At 57.0% G+C, this 24072-nt stretch overlaps 6 protein-coding genes across 6 annotated transcripts; 3 read left to right on the forward strand and 3 right to left on the reverse strand.

Moving 5' to 3' along the window:
* Positions 1–2731: 2731 nt before the first annotated feature.
* DCS_02520 (uncharacterized protein) lies at positions 2732–3978 on the reverse strand (the record flags this gene model as incomplete). Its single annotated transcript, XM_040799847.1, has 4 exons — positions 2732–2779; positions 2843–3021; positions 3100–3621; positions 3681–3978. The coding sequence occupies 4 exons, from the start codon at positions 3976–3978 to the stop codon at positions 2732–2734; spliced, it is 1047 nt and encodes a 348-aa protein (XP_040660730.1).
* Positions 3979–6629: 2651 nt separating this feature from the next.
* DCS_02521 (uncharacterized protein) lies at positions 6630–7893 on the reverse strand (the record flags this gene model as incomplete). The annotated part of the gene is made up of 4 exons (XM_040799848.1): positions 6630–6677; positions 6742–6920; positions 6986–7513; positions 7572–7893. 4 exons carry the CDS (start codon positions 7891–7893, stop codon positions 6630–6632), a joined length of 1077 nt encoding a protein of 358 aa, XP_040660731.1.
* A 4398-nt stretch (positions 7894–12291) lies between these two features.
* DCS_02522 (HD domain-containing protein) lies at positions 12292–13224 on the forward strand (the record flags this gene model as incomplete). The annotated part of the gene is made up of 3 exons (XM_040799849.1): positions 12292–12340; positions 12397–12580; positions 12645–13224. 3 exons carry the CDS (start codon positions 12292–12294, stop codon positions 13222–13224), a joined length of 813 nt encoding a protein of 270 aa, XP_040660732.1.
* Positions 13225–15314: 2090 nt separating this feature from the next.
* On the forward strand, positions 15315–16652 carry DCS_02523 (uncharacterized protein; the record flags this gene model as incomplete). Its single annotated transcript, XM_040799850.1, has 1 exon — positions 15315–16652. One exon carries the CDS (start codon positions 15315–15317, stop codon positions 16650–16652), a length of 1338 nt encoding a protein of 445 aa, XP_040660733.1.
* A 3796-nt stretch (positions 16653–20448) lies between these two features.
* Positions 20449–21012, forward strand: DCS_02524 (uncharacterized protein; the record flags this gene model as incomplete). The annotated part of the gene is made up of 2 exons (XM_040799851.1): positions 20449–20608; positions 20771–21012. 2 exons carry the CDS (start codon positions 20449–20451, stop codon positions 21010–21012), a joined length of 402 nt encoding a protein of 133 aa, XP_040660734.1.
* Positions 21013–21306: 294 nt separating this feature from the next.
* DCS_02525 (phosphate permease) lies at positions 21307–23722 on the reverse strand (the record flags this gene model as incomplete). Its single annotated transcript, XM_040799852.1, has 6 exons — positions 21307–22377; positions 22448–22922; positions 22994–23043; positions 23090–23222; positions 23278–23482; positions 23551–23722. The coding sequence occupies 6 exons, from the start codon at positions 23720–23722 to the stop codon at positions 21307–21309; spliced, it is 2106 nt and encodes a 701-aa protein (XP_040660735.1).
* Positions 23723–24072: the final 350 nt, after the last annotated feature.

Genomic DNA, 24072 nt, shown 5'->3' on the forward strand with positions numbered 1-24072 from the left:
CAACTCAGCAAAAGCGACAAAGGGTACTTTTAGTGTCGGCAAATTTAATAGTGCATCAAGTTACCTTAACCCTCCATCAATGTTGTCAATAATAGACGTGCTACATAATTCCTGCCACGTACTTTCGCATCTTGACTACTCCACACACAGTGGCTACTCTGAACGCCAAATGTATTATAGTAAATCCATTTTTGGAAGGTCAAGGGTTCGTTTACAGTATGATCTTTTTATTTTAAATACAAGGCAGCGCAAGCAATGCAGGCAGCGCAGACAATGCAGCCAGTACAGACAATACAGCCAGTACAGACAATACAGTCAGTACAGACAATACAGACAATACAGCCAGTACAGACAATACAGACAAAACAGCCAGTACAGACAATACAGTCAGTATAGGCAATTGTTTCTAGAAGTAAGTAGGTATGCGCGTATTACAATAATATCCAAGCATACTTGGTGTACTCTGTTGAAAGTAGGGAGCGGTGAGCTTACTGAATTGGGTCATGACAGAAATTACATAAGCAGGCCACTGCGTTGAGTCATGACACCGTGGGGATATCGCCGAGACACCAGTGGCCCTACCGAGACACCGGAACGACAGCGGTGGACCGATTATTGAGACACTGCAGGATTAGGGTGGCCCTAGGTTCTTCGATGTGCACCATCCTACTCCTACGGCGTCTCGGTAGGGTCACCGGTGTTTCGGTGATTCTCCCATGGTGTCCATCTATCAACGTTGACGATACTAACCGCACTACGTAATTTCTGCAACGTGCGTTTTACCAATGCGATCCTGCACAAGCAATAAGATCCGCGTCATCAGTCAACCCTTTCTATCTACAGTACATTGTCAACACTACCCAAGCCGAAATCCCAACAATTTTCTACCATTTTTTTGCAGTAGTCAGTTGAGTATTATGTGAGGCGAAACGTGTGAGGCAATGTGGCAAGGAAATCGCATCATGGTGTAGTGCTGCTCTGCGATGGTGATACGCCTCTTGCATTCACTCTTTGATCATACAGTTGCTGCACATGCACTCTATACCACAAGTCACTCTGTACCAAAAGTACGGTAAATAAACATAGAAAAGGTCGAGGATTCTATTTGATAATATGGTCCATTTTAAAAAGACCGCGCAGGCAGTGCAGGCAGTGCAGGCAGTGTGCATGCAGCGAGCGCAGGCGTTGAAGGCAATTGTAGACTTGCACGATGTACGCAAGATGCTATCTCCGAGGCATTACCGTAACGAACCAGGAATACTATTATAAGTACTTACATAATAATAATAGCTTACTTACTGAATTAGGATATAAGAAGAATTACATAAGCAGATGACAGAGTTGGGTCGTGACATCGCCACCCGAATCCACGGTCACGGTCTCTTGGCGATTGTCCCACGGTGTACGGAGTATTACTTACTTGCGGAGCACGGCGTAGTTGGCCCACTTCGGCAAATGCGAGATGCAGTAATTACGGAGTACTCCGTACTCCGTACTTGGAGTCTCGGCAAATTTATTACTAGCTGTACTCCGTACATCCAAGTGCCTTACAGTATTAATACTTACAGTACTTACATCCATGAGCTTTACCAATAATAACCGAAACAGCATATTAATCCAACCGTACGGAGTGCAACGTGTACCCACGCATATCCTGTACTACAAGCAAGATCAACGCCATCAGTCCACGCTTTCCATCTACAGTACACTGCCAACACTACTCAAACGGATATTCCAAAACTTTCTTTTCTTTCAGAAGTTGCAATTGACGAAATTGTGAGGCGACATGCGCCTGAGGCGAAATGTAGGAAGGAAATCGCCGTATAATCCCGACCTCTTGTGTGGCGTAGTGCTGCATGATAGTATGCCTCTTGAATTCACTTCTTGCCCATGCAGTTGCTGTACATGCGCTCTACGCCAAAGGTAATGCAACCACGTTTCGCAAAGGCCGGGGTTTCTGATTAACAGTATGGTATTTTTTAAAAGGCAGCGCAGTCAGTGTAGTCAGCGCAGTCGGTGCAGTCAGCAGTTAGTGCAGTCGGTGCAGTTAGTGCAGTCGGTGCAGTTAGTGCAGTCGGTGCAGTTAGTGCAGTCGGTGCAAGTACTGTAGTGTACGTGTAAGTATTCTTAGGTAGACCCGTAGTGAAGGCAGTGAAGGCAATTGTACATGTGCAGAGTACTTGTACGTGCATACGGTGCCTTATGGAGTACTCAGTAACATTCCGTACCCAGTAGGGAGCAGGAATGCAATTACTACTATTAGGTACTGTACAACAAGTACGTAAGTACTACAAGTACGGAGTATTACAGAGTACTTCCACTTACGTTTGGACTGCGCGGCAAGTAGCCTACCGAATTACAGTATGTCGTAACGAAAAGTTATAAGCAGACTATTCCCCGAGCCACTGTGGGATTAGGGTGGCCCACCGATACACCTGGGATTTTGGCCGACGTCGCGCCCTGGTGAGCAGGAGAGCCGTGACGAGACGAGGGGCACCATGGTCGTACGGGGCGGGCCAAACGTGTTTGCGGTGCGGACATGGGCACGTGCGTCGATGGGAAGCAAGGGAATGGAATTCTATATGCAAAGCAAAATTACACACACAGGCAGACCCCGCGTAGCGGCAGGGTGCGGCATCGTCGCGCCATGTCCGAGGTGAAATAGCTCCAGCCCGCTGCGCGTCGGCGGCAGGAAACGCCTCCAAAGTCTTCACGGCGGCGCCGCGGCGCCTTAGCCGTAGCGTAGCCTTGCCGAGCATTCTTCGCTGGTTTCGGTGCTCTGCAACGTGCGCATGGTTAGCATGGCGTCTCGGCACCCGTCGTCGGTAGAGCGAGAACCTACGAGGCACAGGAAAGGCGAGATTGGTTTCTCCACGCCGGCCACCGTGTTCCAGCCCTCCAGATCCAGCTGATGCGACCAGATCTCGGTATGGCCTCTCCCGGCGTCAAACTTTTGGTCGACCAGAGGCATGGTCTGAAAGACGAGGTTGGTGCCGGCAAGACGTGCGAACAGGGTAAAGGCTAAGTCGGAGGCGGTCAAGGGTCAGCCAAGGGTAGCGCTTTGCCGGAAGGCAACGGCACGTCCGTCGGTAGACTTACACTTGATCTTGAACGCATCGTCGCCGCCCGACTTGGGATCGTAGTAGAGCTTGACGTGGTTTCCCATGACTTGCTGAAGCGAAAACCTCGTTTCGCCGCCAAAGAGCGACGGGATGTTGACCGGGATGATGGCTCGGTTCTTGCTGAGCGAGCCGTCGAAGATGGAAACGCTTTGTCCGTTGCCAACTTCGGCCCGGATCTTGCCCGACGCCGGCTGGCCATCGTCCATGATGAGCTCGAAAATCAATCGATCAAAGGCCACCTCGGCGGCCGCGGCCGGGTTCGTCGAAATCTTGCAGTGCATCTCCCTCGGCACCGTTCCCTTTGCGCAGGGCACCGTTTCCCGATCGCCGAGCTTGATCGTGCCGCCTCCGTGCAGCTCCTTCAGGCTCCTCCTGCTGCAGGTCTGCACGTAGCGGCAGTCGAGGCCGCGTACGCATCCCCAGGCGCGGGTGATGTCGTTGCAGCTTTGCGAGCTCTTTCCCGTCTCCTCCACCGTGTTGGAGTCGACTCCTCTCCCCGCTGCCGCACGGTGCGTTAGCAAACAGGAAATTTCTCGTCGGGGACGTTGCCATTCCTACCGATTGTATTCTGGTTGCTGTCGTCAAAGGTAGGATAGAGCTGTCCTCGCAGCGTCGGCGGCGTACAACCGTAGAGCAGGTTGTCCAGCGCTTCTCCCTTGTTGGCCCGTTGGAACTCCTTAAAGGCGGCGCGTTCTGTCGGGCATGTCGGGTTTGCCTTAAACACGTCTCTGGGGGCGACTTGACCGAAAATATCGCGTCGGTCGATGCTGGACCCGTCTGCACGAACGTCGATGACGCTCGACGACACGGCGTAGGCCTGGAGCAGCAAGGCAACGGAGGGAGTGAGACGCGGCATTATGAAAGCAATGGTTATTGGCCCGCAGTGCTATGTAGAGGACTTATGACTATGAATTGTCGTCTTCCTTTCCTTGAGAGCAGCATCCGATATTTATAGCCATGCGAAACATCAACAACAAGTACTTTCATGCATGGCGCACACCTGTATACGGGTAATTACTTGGGTCTCTGCAATTCAGCACGGCTACTTGGTGTGCTACGCGGCGAGTGACGAACAAAGGCTAGCCGGGGCACCCCTGAGGTCTCGGAATTTATTTGCAAGTGTAATACTTACTTGCACAGTGTGCGAGTATTATTACTGTTGTGGTGGATGGGGAACGGATATGGAGGCGATTTGCCAGACGCTAAAGATGCAACGCACACGCACTGTAGGTACTTACTTGTAAGTACTTGTCCAACCTGCAACTCCGAGTGCCGGTGCACTGTAATTACAGAGGCACCCACACTCCGTGCATGAGACAAAGTCTCCGTGTCGTGCTGCTTGGTGCCAAGTGTGGACGAACACTTGTACACCACAAACGTGAGTTTCCAAGCGAAGGATTCCTTTCCTGCTCAGCCATGGACATGCACCATGCACTTATTTTGGGAGTAGGCCCGTACGCATCATCTCCTCGTCTACAAGTACGTGTGGGCGCATTGGCACCTCCGCAGTAAACAGCCGCCGCAAATCCAGGTGCGGTGTGTGTGGAGTCGCGGTCAAATACAGCACGACACTCGCACATGTACTCGTGCATGTACAATACATGCAAGCATACGCGGGACCCCGTACTTGATGCATCCAAGCACGAAGCACCCTGAACACAAACGTGCTTGGTGATGATGTCGATGCAATTATCAAGGTACCGCGAAGCACTTGCACCAATGAGCATGACGGCAAGTACTTGCACCCCGCTCGTGCCGCACGTTTTGCATGTGTGCATGTACTAGTAGCTGTGCCAAAGAACGGCGCTATACTGGTGCGATGTTGCAGATATACATGCTCCACTGGTGCGCTAGTTATCAACTTGTACTTATGTAATGGCTACGGTACGGAGTACATGTCTTGACTGCTGCACGGAGTACTCCGTGCACCGTGCAAGTACGACTACTTACTCCGTTCAAGTTGCATGTACGCGTGCAGGTACGGTAAATGTACGTGTGCAGGTACGGTATGTACGTGTGCAGGCACAGTAAATGTACGTGTGCAGGCACAGTAAATGTACGTGTGCAGGCACAGTAATTATACGTGTGCAGGTACAGTTAAATGTAATGTAAGTACATGTGCAGGGACAGTAAATGTACGTGTGCAGGTACGGAGTACAGTAAATGTAATGTAAGTACATGTGCAGGTACAGTACTTACATAAATACCGGGAATGCAGTATAAGGAGGAACTTGTACCTGTGACGCATTGTGGGGAAGATATCCTTTCGGCGCTACAGTTGTTGAGCTAGCGGTTCACCCAAGGACTCAACCGAGCACCGCATGACGATTTAGGCGCAAAGTACTTGTACCTGCCTGCACTGATACCTGCGGGGGCCGCTGCAAGAAACGTTCCACGTCAAGGACCGAGAAGAAATCTGTACAGCCTGTATTACTCCAGGTCCTGATCAATCTTGTTCTGCCTAATATTCAGTCGGCTCTACCTGTACGCACCTATATACGTAACACGGCGCAGATCGAAGAAGCAGGCAGCGAAGGTGGGTGGCGAGGACGTCGCCAACGCCCGAAGGTGCCCCAAATACTCCGATTCCATGATTTACCCCAGTCTCATGAATCGTCGGTGCTCTGGCGAAGCCTGCTTTATGAAACAGGGCGCCCCGCGTACAAGCACTTGAATGCGTGCCGCTGGAGCTGTGCAGAAGCGCCGTGGCATATTATTCAATCACCGCAACGGGTGCGGATAACGTGGCAGGAATTATATTTAGTCTACGATTGCAAGTACTTGGATGCATGCGCTTGCCGCACTTGCATGTGCTTGGAAGAACAATTACGTCGTAGGTAGGGGTAAGGAAGGGTACGCCCAAGTATAGACTGCATGATTTTTTCGTTGAATTATTCCCTTACAACTAGGCTGCAAGAAATGGACGCCTCACCGCGGGCGGGCTTATCGGATGCTAGTTGTATGCGGAGTAATACTTTGTAATTACATGCATGTTGCGACATGCCTGTACTGTACATGTACTTGCAGTAGTTGTAATTACCTACTGTACGTTGTACTGGAGGTGTGCTGTAGTACGGAATACTCCGTACAGAGCAAGTCGTACAAGTGTGCCGCGTACCCAGCACAAGTACTATTGCTTGGTTAACGGCAGTGCGTACTACGTAATTAATTACAACTAATTACTCGTATACTCCGTACTCCGGACTCCGTACTCCGTAGTTGTACACATCGTTGCGTGCACGAACAGAGGCGTGGGCGGCTGCGAGGTACTAGGGAGGTGCACAGTGCACGTGCCAGGTCATGAACACGTCGAGACGCACACGCGCGCTGCCTCTGCTTGCCAGAGGAAGGAAATCAAATGCCAGATGCGAAACGAAAATGCACGCAAGCACACGCAGGCGAATTGTGCAAGGTCGAATCGTCGCCATGGACGATGGAGAGCGGATCTAGGCCGTTGCGCATCTGCAACAAGGGAGCTCCCTCCCACCTGCTCGGCGCGGCGCCGCCTCAACCGTAACGCAGCCTATCCGAGCATTCGTCCATGCTTTCCGTGCTCTGCAACGGGCAGCACTTTTAGCATCCAGTCCGCGAAGCTCGCACGGGTCGAGCGGGAACTTACCAGGCATTGAAAGGGCGATGGGGGTTTTTGAAAGCCAACCACGGCGTTCCAGCCGCCAAAATCGAGCTGGTGGGACCAGAGGACGGAACCGCCTCGTGCGGACTGGAACTTTTGATCGCGCAGGGGAGTGGTGTTGAAGAGGATGTTGGTGCCCTTGAGGCGCGCAAACATGGTCAAGGCTGCGGACAAGATTGCAAGGTTAGCCACAGCAAACGCCGTGCTGGAGGAGGTTTCCGAGACGTACACCTGATCTGAATCAACTCGCCGCCCCTGCTGCCAGCCGGCAAGTAATGAAGCTTGACGCGGTGTTGCATCACTTGCTTGAGCGAAAATTCGCTTTCGCCGTCAAACATTTCCGGCACGTTGATCGGGACCATGGCTTCGTTTTCGTTGAACACGCCGTCGAAGATGGAGGCTCTCGCGGAGCCCCCTACTTCGGCAAAGATCTTTCCGGCCGGTGCATCTCCCTTGCCACCTCCCAGCACGATGTCGATGCTCAAACGATCAAACATGACCTCTTCGGCAGCGACTGGGTTCCTCAACATCCTGCAGTGCATTTCCCTTGGTTTTGGTTGATTTCCGCAAGGTATCAGTTCGGCTCCGTCGAGCTTCAGTATCTCTCGGTGGAGCGACTGGAGGCCCGACTTCCGGCAGGCCTGCGAATAGTGGCAGTCGAGGCCACGCACGCACCCCCAGGCCCGGGTGATTTCCTCGCAGCTTTGCGTGCTCTTTTGCTTTTCCTGCACAGTGTTCGAGTCGACTCCCCTTCGGGCTGCCGTCACGCGTGTCAGCAGACAAGAATTCCTCGCCGGCGACGTGACCGTTCCTACCGATTGAGTTCCCGTCGCCGTCGTCCAAGGTGTTTTGGTTGCTGTCGTCAAAGCTAGGATAGAGTTGGCCTCGTAGACTTCTCGGCATGCAGCCGTAGAGCAGCTCGTCCAGCGCCTCCACTTTGTTTGCCGCCTTGTGCGCCTTGAAGGCCTCGCGGTCTGTCGGGCATGTCGGGTTTGCCTTGAACACGTCTCGGGGGACTACCCGGCCAAAAATATCGCGTCGGTCGATGCCGGACCCATCTGCACGACCGTCGATGACGCTCGATGATACGACGGTTGCTTGAAGCAGCAGGGCGACGGAGGCAGTGAGACGCAGCATGTTGAAAGCGATCCGGGGCCCGCGTTGCCGTGTGGAAACTGACTGCCGCTAATGGTAGATGGGTACTTTGGAGAGCAACCCGACATTTATAGGCATTTGGAAAATCAACCATACTCGTACACCTACATGCTCTCGACAACCAAGCACTTGGTGTACCGGGCAATGAGCACGAAAATGAATCGCCCCCCCCCCTGGCATGTGCTGCTTACCTAGTAGCTTCTTGAACTTGTGCTGTAGTTGATGGTGAGAGTTCATGCCATGGTGTTGCCGCCCACGGACGGTCCATGACTGGGTAGAGTGCTCCTGTACTCCGTGCAGATGAGCAAGTACCTGCACTGTGCCCTATTTTGCGGAGGACAAGCATTGACCAACACAATATGGAGTACAACATGCCGAGTTTGCAAGGAAAGGATCCCTTCTTTGAACAGCCCGGGCAGGTGCCATGTACGCGTTGGGATCGGGCTCGTAGGTACTGCCTCCTCGTCTACCAGGACTTGTACGTGTGCGAGCGCTTGCACACCGGCAGCGAACAGCCGCCGCAGGTGAATGCACTGCGTGTGTGTGTGTGTGACGTTTTGCACTGTACGGTGTACATGCAAGTGCGCGGGCGCGGGTTGGTGTCAGTGTGGGGTAGCCGACATAACAGCGCTGGCACTGTACTTAATGTACAGAGGACTCCGCTCTCGATGCACCCGAGTGCCTTGGAACCTTCGTCCTACTTGTACAACTACACAAGTGCAAATGTGCCAAGTGTGACGTTGATGTGCATGGAAGTATTGTGGCACCTGGGGAAAGCACAGCCACAAGATAGCTGAACATGCATTCACTGTAATAATAAAGTAGTATTGCCGTAAAGCACTGTACATGCGTATGCCAGTGTGCTTGCCTGCCAGAGTAAGAGCAATACTTTTATGATGCCATAATACATGTATGTACATGTGCTCCGTACTGAACGCCGTAACAGGTATACATGCTCCGCAGATGCGCCAGTAAGTACTATTACCTACCTAAGTACTCCGTACTAGTATGCAATTACAGCTGCAAGTGCAGCACACTAGTATGAATGCAAGTGGAGCAAGTACAGCACGTCCGTTGAAAAAGTACAACTACGGGTACTTGAGTTTTCAAGAAAGTATACGTACATGTATGTAGTAATTGCTCCGTACATGTGACGCACTGTGGGAAAACTGTCATTTTGTCGAGCCATAATACCGTGGTTTGCCCATGAGGACTTGCGGGAGGACCACGTGACGATTCACTCAAGTGCTTTGCTGGGTTCGCTGCAAGAAAGATTCCAGGTCTAGGGCCACAAATACTTCTTGTATTATTCCATGCCCCGTTCAATCCTGTGCTGCTTATTCGGCCGACTCTACTTACATGCTCGTCTGGACACGCACGGTACAGGATGGAGGAAGCGGGCAGGGAAGATGGGTGGCGAGGATGTTGCTGGCATTCGAGGGTGGCTGCCATTCCATGCCTCAAACGACGTCTCATGAATCGCTGGTGCTCCTGACCAAATCCTGCTTTATGAAACGGGGCGTCCTGTTTCCTCGAACGCGTGCCACTGAAGCTGAGCCAGAGCGCACTAGCATTATTCAATCACTGGAACGGCTGCGAGTGGCATGGTGGTAATTATAATAAGCATGCGCGTAGGTGTATACACTGTCAGTGCTGCCTGCACGTGTACTGTGTACAAGTAGATGTGCTCCGTACGGAACAAGTAATAATACTGTACACCTACAACCAAACGCGCAACGCACCAAGTATTGAAGTATTCGTGACCGTACATGAACGGAGCATTCGTTGACCACTGGAGGCGTGGGCAACGTGCCAGGCACTAGGCACCTAGTAGGCAGTAATAGGCAGTGGGCACACAGTGCACACACCCGCTCATCCGCACGTATCGCCCTCAATCACCCTCAAACCCCGAGTCGTGGCTGCTACTCCGTACCTAGTATCGGACGATTTCGTCGGCAGATGATGTAATTGGGTATCCGTACAGTGCACTTGTAATATTAGCAAGTGTACTGCGCTCCGCACGCATCCTTGCATCTGCACTTGCTTATAAGAGCTTGAACCGGAACAGAAACCGGGGAGCCGGTATTTACGGAATACATGCAATGTACATGGAATACTGTACACGCTCTGCTGTGGTGACGGACGTTGGCATGCCCGTGCTCCGCCGTGCTTCAGACGAAAGTACATGTGCTCGCTCCGCCGTATCATGGATCGCACATGTACCTCTGCACGCTCGAGTTCGCTCTTCTTCTCTGGCGCCCGGGCATTCGGTCGACGTATTTGCACTCGAGAATTATTCATACTTGCATGCGTTCCTGTGCACCGCACCGACGTATAGAGTATAGCACAGAGTATAGCACAGAGTATAGTACGGAGCATATCACGGAGTATGGCGCAGCGTACGGCGCAGATTACAGTACAAGAACATCCAGGCGCAGCGCACGGCGCAGAATCCGGTACAGGAACTTCCAAGGGCGACGCATATGATCACGCCGCCCCCGTGCAACCACTCGCCGCCAACATGGTCGCCGTGGCTCGATGCATCAGGTCGACAGGGGAAACACTGCCCCGGCTCCGGCGGCCGCTCCGTGCACTTGCCGAGTCAGTCGGAAGGACGACGGGGCGGAGAGCGATGCGGCCTGTGAAGAGTCGGGCAACGGGGGGCGGCGCCGCTCGCTAGCGACCGGACTTGGCCCCTCGCAAGCGACGACCACGGCAGCATCCAAGCCAGCTAGCGTTGGCGCGGCGAAAGCAGCACCGTGCAGCGCCGACTGCTCGGCGAGCTCGTGGGTAAAAGATAGCGGCGTCGGCCGGCCATCAGCGTGTGCGATCCGATTGGTTGCGTCGGTCGCTCCGCTGCTCACCGCTGCGCACCGCTGCGCACAGCATCTGGTGCATAACCCCGCGTGTCGGCAGCATGAATCCTCCGCGAGCGCAACGAGAAATGCGTTGGATCTGGGCGGAAAGCCGACCCGTTTCGCGTCGGCGGCGTGCTCATCTCCTCCAACCTGGAGTGTTCTGTCCGAGACTGTTACCGGGCACCTACTACCTGTAAGCAGGAATCACGGACGGGACGCCTATAGTCCGTCGCTGGCTGCTCCACGTCGCGCCGTGTGCATCGGCAGATGCTTCAAGCCATTCCGAAGTCGCAGGTCGGGTACTGGCCTCTACTGAGGCACAGTGTCCTTTTTTTCTTCATATCAGTAGTCGGGAGTACTTGCGTTGTGTGACTTTCTCCGTTATTGGAGCAGATCATCGTACACTCACACCCATGGAGTATTGACGGTACTCGCTGCAATACTTGCTTGTAATACTGCACTTCAGTACGGAGTACTAGGTACCTATTTACAGTAATGCTTGCTTGCACCACGTATTACTCCTTAAGTACCTAGTACGGAGTACGGAGTAATACATGCTTCCTCATTAGTACACAGTAATACTGTGGAAAATACATGCATGTACGTGTATGCACTCCCTATTGTACTGTCTGCTTGCAGCACTTGCTGTATTTCTCCGTCCACATACACCTGCACCGCACTGGACAGTACTTTGTTGGAGCCAACGAGGACGGTAGCAAATTATTATGCGGCTCTGCGTACCAAGCACTAGAGGTAGGTAGGTACAGAGTGCAAGTAATTGCTTCGAACAACTCCGGAGTACGGAGTACAGTAAGTAATATTCCGTGCATGTACTTACTGTGCTCCGTACACGGAGATGCCTGCAGCACGATGTACCAAGTGCAAGTACAATCAAGTAGGTAGGACTCCGCGTACGCTGTACTGTACAAGAGTCCATGTACACACATGAGTATACTTGGGTACGTAAATGCTGCAATACCGGCTCGGTGCACCACCAGGGCTGTTAACGGTACTTGCTGTGCTGTACTTACTGTGTTGTACTTGCTGTGTTGTACTTGGTTGTAGTGCATGTACATCTATTGTACTTGCTGCGTTGTGCTTGGCGTGTTGTACTTGGTTGTAGTGCATATGTACATCTACTTGTACTCTGTGCACGCACTTGCTTCATCGACCCAAGACCGAGCGTTCACGTTCACTTCCGTTTCCGTCGCCAACCATCGGACAGCCTCAGCCTTCCGGTATGCATCGTTTCTGTACACTGTTTCGGGCGCGGGCCGCAATACGGGATAGAGGACCGCCCTCTCTGCTCTCGCTCTCCTTTCCTTTCCTTCGTCCTTCCTCTCGCTCCAAGTAACCGGCCAACGGAACCCACATAATACCAAGGAGCGGACGAATCGACGACGGGGGGGACCCAGTGACGGACCCAAACAAAACAAAGCAAAACAAAGCAAAGCACGGCAGAGCACGGCAGAGCACGGCAAAAAAGCACAATCATCACAGATCCCGACAACGACGACCAGCCATGGGCTCGCAGCCAGAACGGGCCGAGGCCTCCAAGGTCGATCTCTCAGGTACGCGTCGGAGGCGTTCGATGGCGAGGGGCGATGGAGACTGACGGACCGGACAGACATCGGCTACACACCCATGGCCCAGGTGTCGGAACCGTGGTCGCACGACAAGGTGCTCGAGACGATCCCCGACGATGAGCTCGGCGAGATTTCCGGTTCCCGCTCGCCCCTGGCCTTCTTCCACTTGCTTGAGCGCCTAAAGACGACGAAGCGTGAGGGCTGGCGCCGCTTCGGCATCAACAGGTACGAAAAATGCCGCGACGGCGATGGGCCATGGCTCGCTGACCGTCGTTCCTCCTTCCCGCAGGGGCGAGTCCATCGCCGATCACATGTACCGCATGTCCATCATCTCCATGTTTGCGCCCCCGTCGTTGGCACCTCGGCTCGACATGGGCAAGTGCGTCAAGATGTGCCTCGTTCACGACATGGCCGAGCTGCTGGTCGGCGACATTACGCCCTGCGACGGTGTTGCTAAGCCGGAGAAGAGCAGGCGCGAGACGGAGACGATGGACTTTCTGACCGGCAAGCTCGTCTCGGCCGTTCCCGGCGGCGCGGCCACGGCGGCCGAGCTGCGGGCCATCTGGCAGGAGTACGAGGACTCCGAGACCATCGACAGCCAATACGTGCACGACGTCGACAAGATGGAGCTGCTGCTGCAGATGGTCGAGTACGAGAAGCGCGGCCGGGGCACGCTCGACCTCGGCGAGTTTGCCAACGTCAGGAGAAAAATGATGCTGCCGGAGATAATTGCCTGGGCGGACGAGGTGCTGCAGGAGAGGGGCCGCTTCTGGGGCGCCGTCGAGCACGTCCGAGGGGAGCATGGCATCGACGGCGGCGTGGCGGCGGAGAGGAGCGAGCAGCAGGAGGCTTACTATCAACGGGACTGAGGGGGGGTGGCACGTACATGTTGTGCTCCGCATGCCGCCAGCGCGGGCATCATCGAGGAGCGCCTGTTGCGGAAGCATTTGATTGATTGGCACGCCATCATGGCCGCGAGCGCGCCCGTAGATAGACCCGCTTCGGGAATACAGACCTGATTCACTGTTTGGCTTGGGTCGCTGGGCGGCTGCCGATCCCAGACCATTTGCCGGTGATGCTGCTTCTGCTTGACACAGTTGGCCGAGCCAAAAACACCACCAGCAACACCGGGCTGGGCTACCCACCGCTGGAAGGACATGGTGACGATGGGCAGAATTCGCAGGCTGGGCATGCCGGCAGCGTGACGATTTCTCTGCAGGCCGCATGCCTGTTTGGGGGGGGGGGGGGGGGGGGGGGGCGAAAGCAAGGACGAATGGACTGTGAAGCCTGTGCGCGGTGTACTGTAGTGCATCATCGATCACTGTCGAGTGGCCAGTTTCGGGGACAGTCGTATCGGCTGGCAACTCGACGCATTTGAGTTGGTCGTCCCGGGGGCCAGCACGGCATCCGTGGGTGCTGTGGGTGCTGTGCAGTTGTGTACTAGGCACCTGTGTATTGCTGGTGCGGTGCACCCGTGCCAGTCTACCACGGACAAGTACACGTACATGCGACTGCCGCCTGCTGATACAGGTACGGAGCAAACATTTGTACTCTGCTCTCCGTAACTAGGTAGTAGGAGTGATGATAACAATATTATCACCATTGAGTCGTGGAGTATGATATGCACGTGTAAGATTGTACAGCATTTGCTTGCGGCACAAGCACTCGTACCATGTGAGCCAAGTACATGCACTAAGTACAATGCACACCTTCATCAGTACACTCAGCGGCAAGTCAGAGTAAGTACATGTTCAGTACTCCGTGCATGTTCTCCGCACAAGGAAGTACCAACCTATTATACGGAGTAGTGTAGCGTGTTCTACCTACGGTACCTCTCCATTGTATGAGTACCAGGGCATGACACGGTTGTGCTATCTGAGGCACTGGCTACTAACCTACTATTACTACTCCGTACCTAGGTACTTTGGTAGTATTTCGGTTTCACCCGCCACTGCCTCCAATACAAGTAAGTACTTAAGTACTTACTACTTAGGTACCAAGTAGGTGCACTTAAGTACTTAAGTACGGAGTACATGTATACTATATCAATCATGCGTGCACAGAGTATTACTCCGTAATACAAGTACTTACTTGTACTGTACAGTATGGTATTGCCAAGAGTAGCCAAGCCTCGCCAGTGGCCCATAATAACTGATCCCCGGGAGGCGGGATGGTTGACCAGCGAACGAACACTTCCCTTCTAACCAAACACGTCAGCCGGGATCCATATTCAGCCGAGATGCGGACAGGCGACAGCGACGGCGGCGCATCATTTCCATCCTAGCCCTCGTGGGTGACATCTCGTTGACGATATTCGAATTCCGCATTCGGTGGCGAGCGACCGGCAAGTGGGATCAGATCATCTGCGCCGCCTGCTGGACCAAAAGTCAAAAAGTCGGACGGTGACATGGTCCATCGGCAGTCATCCACGATACAAATATTATCCCCAGCTCCAGCCGGTTGCAAGCACGACGACTCCACCTCGGCCTCCCATCGCCATCGCCATCGCCATCCACATCGCCATCCACATCTCCATCGACGTCTCCATCCATCCTTGGATGTCTGCTCCTCGCCAGCGAGGTGCAAGCATCGTTGCCTCGGCCGGCAAGGGCGAGTGAGAGGGAAAAATCGACGACGCGGCCCCCAAGTCACCACGTCACACGACGCCTCGGTGTCGTGACTCCGGCCGTGGCGGTGTGGCCATCAGCAAGGCCGTCATCCTAGATGCGAGCCGTCAAATCGTGCATCCTTTGTTGAAAAGAGAATACCGCAAACGAGCCTACAGCGATACGCATCATAGTTTGGCGCTGGATCGGCGCTGGCCATGTGTCTCAGCACCGACCGATAGGCCAAGTGTTCACTATTACCGGTAATGCATTCATCGACGACGGCACACCAGCATTCCACACGCCTACGTGACCCCTTTTCGTCCTCGCCCGTCCGTCATCCACGCTCCACCATGCACGCCGACGCCGTCCACCAGGGCCTCTTCCGTCCACCGGTCCCCTCGCCCTCGCCCGCGAGCTCGGGCTACCTGGCGGCGCACCGACCGGCACCGGCAGCCATCGACAGCTCGACGCCCAAACGCAAGCGTAACGGCGACGGCGACGTCACCCACACGTTCTACTACGGCGACGACTGCCGCGACCACCGAGCCGCCGTCCTCGGCTCCGCCGGCCACCACCTCGCACGCGCCTACACGCTCGCCGGCCAGCTCGGCACGCCGCAGGTCGTCGCCGACGACGCGCTCGGCGAAAGCATGTACTCCGACGCCAACTATCGCAAGTGCCTCGGCTCGAAGCGGCCGCGCGAGGAAGTCGACGCCGCCGACGCCGCCGGGCCGACGTCGCTCTACACCCTTCCGGCCCAGCCCCTGCCGTCGCGCCGGTGGAGCGCGGCGGCGATGAGCACCATCGGCGGCGTCGTCGGCAAGGTCTGGGAATTCTGCAAGGCCGGCGCGTTCAAGGGCTTCTACGCCGGCGGCGGGGCCGCGCACGAGATGGCGGCCTGGGAGGAGGAATGGCGATGCGGCGCGGCCTGCGCACCCGGGCACGGCCACGGGCACTGGGCATCGCGTCCGCTTCCGCACGGCGACATTCACTTTCGATGCGAGGTCGAGGACGGACATGTCCTTGGCACGGGGCCGTCGACGCCGACGGCGCGGCCCGCGAAACGGAGACAGACGGGACCCGCCGACGAGCTGGGCCAAAACTGGGTCATGGTCCAGGAAGCAGGTGTCCATCGGTCGACGACCGGTCGCCGCATCGCCGCCGGCACCGCAACCCCCCGGCGCGCTCACGTGCACGAGCGCGCGGCGCCGGCCTCTCCGGTGCTCGACACTCGACGGCCTGCCTCGTCGGCCTCGTTTGCCTCGCCTCGGCCGTCGTCGGCGAGCAGGGCGTACCCGACGGCGAGCGCGTCGCCGACCTGTCACGGCCGCTCGGCGGCGTCGCACTCTCGGCGGCGTTCCATGATTCCGCTGCCGAGCCAGCCGTCGAGCTCCCGGCAGCGGGCGCACAGCAACGCCTCGACGGCGACGTGCACGGCACCCGAGGGACGTGAGCGAGACGTCAACGTGCGGCTCGACGCGAGCCCGCGGCTCGACGCCGAGGCTAGGATGCTGGCCAAGCGGCGCAGGGTGGAGGAGCGAAACACGGACGTTCGCATGACGGCTTTCAACAAGAAGCTCCAGGATATGATTCGGCAGGGCCAAGAGGCGCTCGAGACGACCATCGAGATTGGCAGCAACGGAAACCAGGGGTTGGCCGGCTGGGAGGATGACGACGAATGCATCTGACGCTTCCACGGAAGTTTTGTTGCGTCGCGTCGGTGGGCGCCGAGTGAGAGCGTACATGCCGCCGTTGCGGCCTCTTCCCTTGCCCCCCCTCTTGTGCTTCAGTCGTCCCAAGCCAGCCAGCCAGTGTTTTGTTCATTGCACGTCGGCTTCTTCGCCGGCCTGATTGCGGCATCCATCACATTGGCACGAGTTCACATGATGGCTGGCGGGACGAGCGTGTCGGTGCGAGGTGGCTAAATATGCAATGCAGATTTTCAACGCAAGCAATGGCGCAAACGGTGATGCTGGTGACGAGGACCTGCTCCGTCGGGGGCCGAATCCGATCGAGCCATCCGCAGCTGATGATGGAAGTCGACGGTTACGTTATGCGTGACGGCTGACGGGCTGCTGTCCAGTGCGATATGCGAGCGGACATGGCTGGACTGAGGGTTGGAACCAGCCAGCACGTGCACCCTCGCTGGCCCGTTCCTCTTTCAGCACCGTGCCGTGCGAGGCTGGCGAGCCGAGCGGCTGAGATGCCTGCCCACCATCGACCACCACCAGTGGTAAGTGTGAGAGCACGTCGATACGCCAGTGGGCCGCGGATGGACGACGGGCGGATGGACAGACGGGCTGCGGTCGGGGGGGGGGGGCGGTTTCGATTGAGACGGCATCGCCACGTGTTGGCAGCGGCGTGCAACCCGTATTCCCTACTCCCCATCCGTGCTTGCTTCCATCACGCACGTCGGTCGGGACCCTGCTCAACGTTTCGGCCATGTGCGGCTGCCTGATTGTTGGTTATTTTTGGAACGATTCAATTTCGTGCTTCAGGGGAGGCGTCAGGGAAGGCGAGGAGGCGAATTGCTTCTTTGCTGCCACCAGCCGTCGAGCGGCGGCCGTCGCGTTGCAGTGAGACAAAAAGGTCTCAGCTGCGTCAGGCCAGCGGCCGATGGCGATGACGGGGACTCTCGCCACGGAGACTCGCCACAGGGACTCGCCACAGGGACCCGTCACAGGCGTGCATGTACGGAGGACAGTGCATAGTACTCTGAACCTGCACTCCGTAGTGCATCGTTGTAAGCGGGATCTTCGTACTCCGTACATGCACCACTTACCTCGATAGCATGGCTTTACGGCGCGTACTCAGTATGCGCAGCAGTGGGTGACATGTGTGTACCAAGGCAAGGGCTTGTACATACAGAGTAGACACTACACGTGCAAGTATACAGCGCTGCACAGTACTCTCTGCGGTTGCAAAACACGAGCATCCGTGATCCCGTCACACGAGAACGGGGCCATCCATGGGTTTGCTCCTCCATCGTGAGTATCGAGTCCATTCGTCCTGAGCATAGAGAGGCTGCGCACCCTGCAGGTGCAGGAGCCAAGACGACGCTGGCTCAAGCCATGGGGTAGGCAGGCAAACAGGCCGGGAGTGAGCCTTATCCCCCCCTTGTTCCTGGACGGCGGCGGGCTGAACTGCCAACGGCGGCGGGGACTATTTTTGACACATGGTACGTGCTCGGTTCCAGGTCATTTTTAGACGTATCATTTGCAACATGCAAGTGCTATACATGTGTGTATCAGCGCGGCATGCTTACTACCTAGGTAGTACCTAGTATGTATTCTTACTCAGTGCCAATGCATCTTGCATGGCCTGTTGCCAAGTTGTACCCGCTGCGACCTGCGCCTGCGTTGACCCGTACACGGTACCAGAGAATGCAGCCGGGCGTGCGGAGTACAGTACGGAGCGGAGGCTAGTGGCAAGGTGCCAGGTACCTAACCTGCACCAACCGTGCTGCGTACGGAGCACTTGCTTACATGTACGGCACTTGGTTGCTTTGTGCTCTCATCCCACCGAGGGAGGGAGGGGAGGGAGAGTCGTTTCCTCTCTCGTGTCCTTGCCTCGCGGTACATGCGGTGCCTGTAGTTCCATGACCGTTTCTCCTTTCCCCTTTCTTTGACGACGGTGGCGGTTCCAACGATGTGCCGGTCCGATTCCCGCATTCGTCGGCTCTCGAGCTCCAATGTGCCGACCGGCCAAACGGCGGCTTTGTCATTCCTGCGATGCGACCGTCCGAGGAAGCCAGCTGAGGTCGCCTGCACATGTACGTTACTTGTGTACTAGGTATGTACGGAGTATCTAGGTATGTACGGAGTACAAGAACAGGTATTACTCCGTACAGGCACAAGTTCTTGTAGTTCTTTGTTTTGCTGCATCGAGCCTGCGCCGCCCTCCCGGGGCACCGTGGGGCGGGGTGAAAGAAACAGGTCGCCACTGCTCCATGGCCTTTGCTCGACCGCATGGTCATGACCTTTTATGGCCCCGTGCCGGTGGGGCGCCGTGGTCTGTGTTCCGAGACATCGCCTCATGGGCAGTTGAGTTGTCAGTGAGCGGTACCGTGCAGGTACAAGTACGGAGTGCTCCGTAGGTGATGCGGAGCGCCGCACCGCATCAACGGCACACCCAAGTAGGTGTACTTGTGAGTACAGTTTGCGCGAGCCCCCGCACCCGCCGATGCCATGGAAGGAAGCATTTGCTCCTTGGAAGCCATCGTATGAGGGGCGTTAGGTGCAAGGAGTGCCCAGTACCGCAACAGCACGAGGTCTCGATGCGCCGCACAAGGACATACAGACCTACAGTACTCCGTACAGGGCGTGCATACATACAATACAGGGCGTACACCCTTACAATACAGGGCGTGCACAAGTAAAAGGACAGCCGTAGAGTACGAGCACAGCATATCCAGTGCATACTAGTACGCAGTCAGCATTTCCCTCCATCAGCGCGTGCTTCCACCGTCCACTCGGGTTGCCGTCGCCGTCAGCGACCTGCTCTCCTCTCCTATCCATGCTCTGCACTCGTACTCCCGAGTCACGAGTGCTCCTAGTAGGCACCGAGTACGGGCGGGTAGTGATTTACAGCCGATGACCACCCCTCTCGCCTTGTCCTGTGCCGTCGTTTCCGACCTTGGATCCTTGAGGGGACCAAAATGCACAACCACGCCGTCATTCGCATGCACTTCCAAGTACGTACTTGGTATAATTACACCTATGCACCTACAAGTATGCACCTACAGAGGCACACAGCACACAGCACACGGCATCAAGCACCAAGCACGCACACCACGCACGCACACCACGCACACACACCACGCACACACACCACGCACACACACCACGCACGGCGCACGATCATCCAAGACATGCGCAATCTCCCGTGCCCTTGTCGAGCATGGTCCAGCAGGCACCTTCACCATCGGCGCCTGTTTCCGTCTATTCATTCCCGCACGTCCTGGAGCCTGCGTCGTGCTTGGCAAGGGGGGGTCTGGTCCGAGGGGAGGCGAGCGGCTGAAGACGGGCCTGCCCCCCCCCCCCCCTCCCCTGACACCCAGGTGAATCACCGGCCCTGATGGAAATGCCGAACATGGCACGACCTGGTTGCTGGTTGGTCTATATCAAGTCCTTGTCCTCCCGTCGTGACGATGTTGACGCACTCCCGAAGCCATCCTGCATCCTTCAACATCGACCTTCTACTCCCACTCGCTCCCCCGCGCCATCAATAGTCCATCAACCGTGCAACAGGCAAGCTCTCTCGATTTCCAAAACGGCAAGCAAAACTCGTCCACCATGAAGGTTCGTCGTCACCACCCCTCGACCCCTTTCTTTCATGTGCGGCTGCGGTAGATGCGTCGGCTGTGCCCCCCCCCCCCCCCCCCACTCGCGTGGCCATCCGCTCACCTTTCCCTCTTGCCCGCAGTCCATGACCGCTCTTCTTTCCCTCGCCCTCCTCTGCGCATCCACAGTCTCGTCGGCGCCCATGCCCGAGCCTGCCGATGCCAACCAGATCGATGCCAAGCGACGCTTCTACTGCCCGAGCCGTGTGCAAGCCTTCTGCAGCGCCTCCAACATCCGCTCCGGCTGCACCGCCAACGGCGAGTTCCGCTCCAACGCCATGGACACCTGCCGCGAGTGTAAATGTGAGTTGCCTCCGTGCTCCGTCTCCCCCTGTCTCGCCCTCCTCGCACCTGCGTGCATCGTCGTGCTGACAAGTCGGCTCTCCCAGGCTGAGTGACTGCTTCGAGAGGCAGCCTGGCACGCTCACGACTCATCTTTTCTATTTAATTGCTTGGTCTGTTCAGCGAAGGATAGTAACCGTTTGGAGTATGGGAATCGGGACACCGTGCTTAGACGCCGGGATTTGCTCATGTTCTGCGTTGTGGAAACCACCTTGGGAATATCACCGACTTTATCTTGCACCATCATACTTGAGACTGACCCCCCGCCCAACCCCGTGACCGGCTACGTGGCCCGGCGCGAGAATAAGTGTCCCACGAGCCACGTCTCATCCGTTGGTGCCGACTGCACGCGCCGTGCATCGTAGCTCTCGGGACGGAAAACAAACGGCCGTATTCATTCGTTACCCTAGTACGCAACGCCGCAAGCTTGACCGGCAGGGCCTTCAAAAAATCCAAAAGGTATCATCTAGGGTATATGTGGCGAAAATCCCCCCTTCCCGGCCCTCGGGCCCGAACGAGGCCGGCATGCATTTCGAAAACGCTCCATGTCCATCCTGCTCAATCTTCCCTCCTCGACCTTGCTTGCCGTCGCACTCGACGCCGTACCGGATCGCTCGTACATTCCACCGCGCACGCCCTGGCCGACGGGGGCGTGACCGTCAGATGGGCCGAAGCAGCGACCCGACGTCGAGGAGTTGCATGTTGTTCTCCGTCGTCGGCGGCGTGCCCCGATCGACTCGACCCCATCCGGCCCCCCACGTCGGCAGCTCCTGCTGGTCCATCTGGTCCTCCGTCGGTTGGCCCACCATGCTGCCGCGGGCGCCGTCGCCTAGGCCGCCGCGGCCGTTGAGCGTCATCTCGTTCGACTCGTCGCTGCTGTTCCGATCCTTCGGCGGCCGCGCCCAGAAGCGCCACTTCCGATGCGCCGACCCGTCCTCGACGAGCTCCGGCGACGACATGATGCCCATCCGAGTCGACTGCCGGCTTCCGGCAAACTTCCAAGACCGGGACCGGGCGTTCATGAAGCCGGCCGGCTGTCCGCCCTGAAAGGGGTTCAGCACCTGCAGGCCCGACGCGTCGGCGCGCGTGCCGCCGGCGTACCCGACGTTGTTGTAGCTCGTCCGCGTCTCCCCCGAGAGCTCCTCCAACGTCACCCCTCGCGTCTCCGGGATGAGCAGCGAGACGAGGGTGCCGAGGAGCATGAACAAGGCGAACAGTTTCAGCAGCATGTCGAGGTTCGGCGAGCAGTCGTTTCCGACGCAGCCGTGGGGGGCCCCTTGGCTCAGGATGGGGATGCTGATGACCTGCGCGATGATGGCCCCGATCTTGCCCATGGCCGCCGAGAGGCCGTGGGAGGTGGCCCGGTACCGCGTCGGGAAGCACTCGCCGGGGACGACAAACGTCGTCGTGTTGGGCCCCGCGTTGAAGAGAAACTGGCCGATGATGTAGAGGGCGAGCATGGCGCCCTCGCTCAGGCTGCTGAAGCGGAAGCCGAGGATGCAGAAGATGATGGTGAGGAGCAAGAAGCCAAAGACCTGGAGCGGCTTGCGCCCGACCGTGTCGATGCTCACGATCGAGGTCCAGTATCCCGGGAGCGAGCCGGCGCTGGTGAGGATGATGATGCCGACGGCCTGGTTGTACAGCTTCTCGTACACGTTGCCTCCGCCGCCGTATCCGATGGCATCCAGCACGACGACGCTGTTGAGCCCGAGCCCGTAAAAGGCGAGGTCCTGCGAGAGAGTTTGCCATCAGTTTCGCGCCGGGCCGGGCGTTGACCCGCCTCCTCGGACGGATACGTACCAGGAAGAACCACGACATGGTGGTGCCTATGAGCGCCCGCGCATTCTTCCACTGGCGAAAGTAGGCCGTCGCATCCTGCCACGACGCCTGGGGCACGTCGAGCTGCGTCGTGTCGGACACGACGCCTCCGTAATCGACCGTCGTCTTGCTGTGGACGTAGGCTCGAATGTCGGCGTTCGCCTTCTCGACGTCGTGCTGCACGTCAAACGTGTAGCGTGGCGTCTCGGGGATGGTGATGCGGTAGTACAGCGCGAGGCAGGCAGGGATGGCGCCGAAGCCGACGATGATGCGCCACGACCTGTCGGCCGCCACCTGGCAGGCCTCGTCGCAGTTCGCCGGGTTCGCAATGTTGACGTACGAATCCTTGAAGGCGACGGCCGTGACGAGGGCGACGATGGCCGACATGAGCTGGCCGAGGCCCTGCATGGAGAAGACGGCGGCGATCATGGCCCCGCGCCAGCGGGTGGGAGCAAATCTGTGGCCGAGGTGAGCCGGCGCTCGCAGCATGGCATTCCGCACCATTGTGCGCTCGCGAGGATCACCTACTCGGAGGTGATGACGGCAGAGAGGGGGTAGTCACCCCCGATGCCGATTCCCTGCTTCCGTCAGACATTGTCCGATCCGGACGATGGCAGAACTCACCATGACAACTCGCCAGAAGATCATGAGCCCCGCGGCCTCGATGGAGGGACTGGACGACACCAGGGTGCAGCAAAAGGTGCCAAAGATGATGAGGACGAGGTCGATGCCGTACATGAGTCGGCGGCCAAGAGCACTGGTCACGTCAGCCAAGACCGTCGCCGCCACGGCTGCCGCTGAAGGAGCCTTACTCGGCCAGCCAGCCAAAGAAGACCATGCCGATGACGATGCCGGCGCTGGTCGACGCCTTGAGCGCCTGGTTGATGGAGCTCGGCAGGGCGCCGTTGTCATCTTGATAGAAAACCATTCCCAGCAGGGTGGTGACGACGTTGATGGCAAAGATGTCGTACGAGTCGAGCAAGAAGCCGACTCCGGCCACCAACACGGCACGGACATCTGGGCTCGCTCGTTAGCCGTTGGCGTGCATCCTGGGCACGAGGGCACGAGGGCACGAGGGCACGCACGATAGAAGCTGAAGGGCACGTTGTCAATCTCCGAGAGGGCGAGCCGACGTCGCAGATTCGGATCCGGTATGTGTGAGTAGTCGTTGTAAAAGTTGTGAAAGGCACTGTTTCCGCCCATGGTGCGCCGATGGCCCACGAGCGGAGGAAGGGTGCCCTCTGCGGCGCTCGTCATTGCTGGAGGCGAGAGCGGTCGGTCAGCAACGAGCCTGTTGCCCAGCTCCTACGGCTGTCACATCGATGGACGGGAGGGAAGCGATGGTTCGGGCCAGGGCGGGAGTTGCCATGGAACGACGAAACATGCTCCACCGAGACAACCGACGAAACTCTTGTCCAGAAGCAAGGTCGTCTCGAGGTAGAGCGTGGAGGGGCGAGGGGGGGGGGAGGAGGGGGGAGGCCACAGAGGCCAAGGGAATGATGGTACGGGGCGACGGGGGAGGGGTTCCGTCGTCTCCGGTCTCGAGATAGGATACAGCCACGAGCGAGGTCGATGAAGAAGCTGGTGATTTTCCGGAGCGGCGTATG

Source organism: Drechmeria coniospora, chromosome 01 (assembly GCF_001625195.1).
Source record: "Drechmeria coniospora strain ARSEF 6962 chromosome 01, whole genome shotgun sequence".
NCBI classification, from domain to species: Eukaryota; Fungi; Ascomycota; class Sordariomycetes; order Hypocreales; family Ophiocordycipitaceae; genus Drechmeria; species Drechmeria coniospora.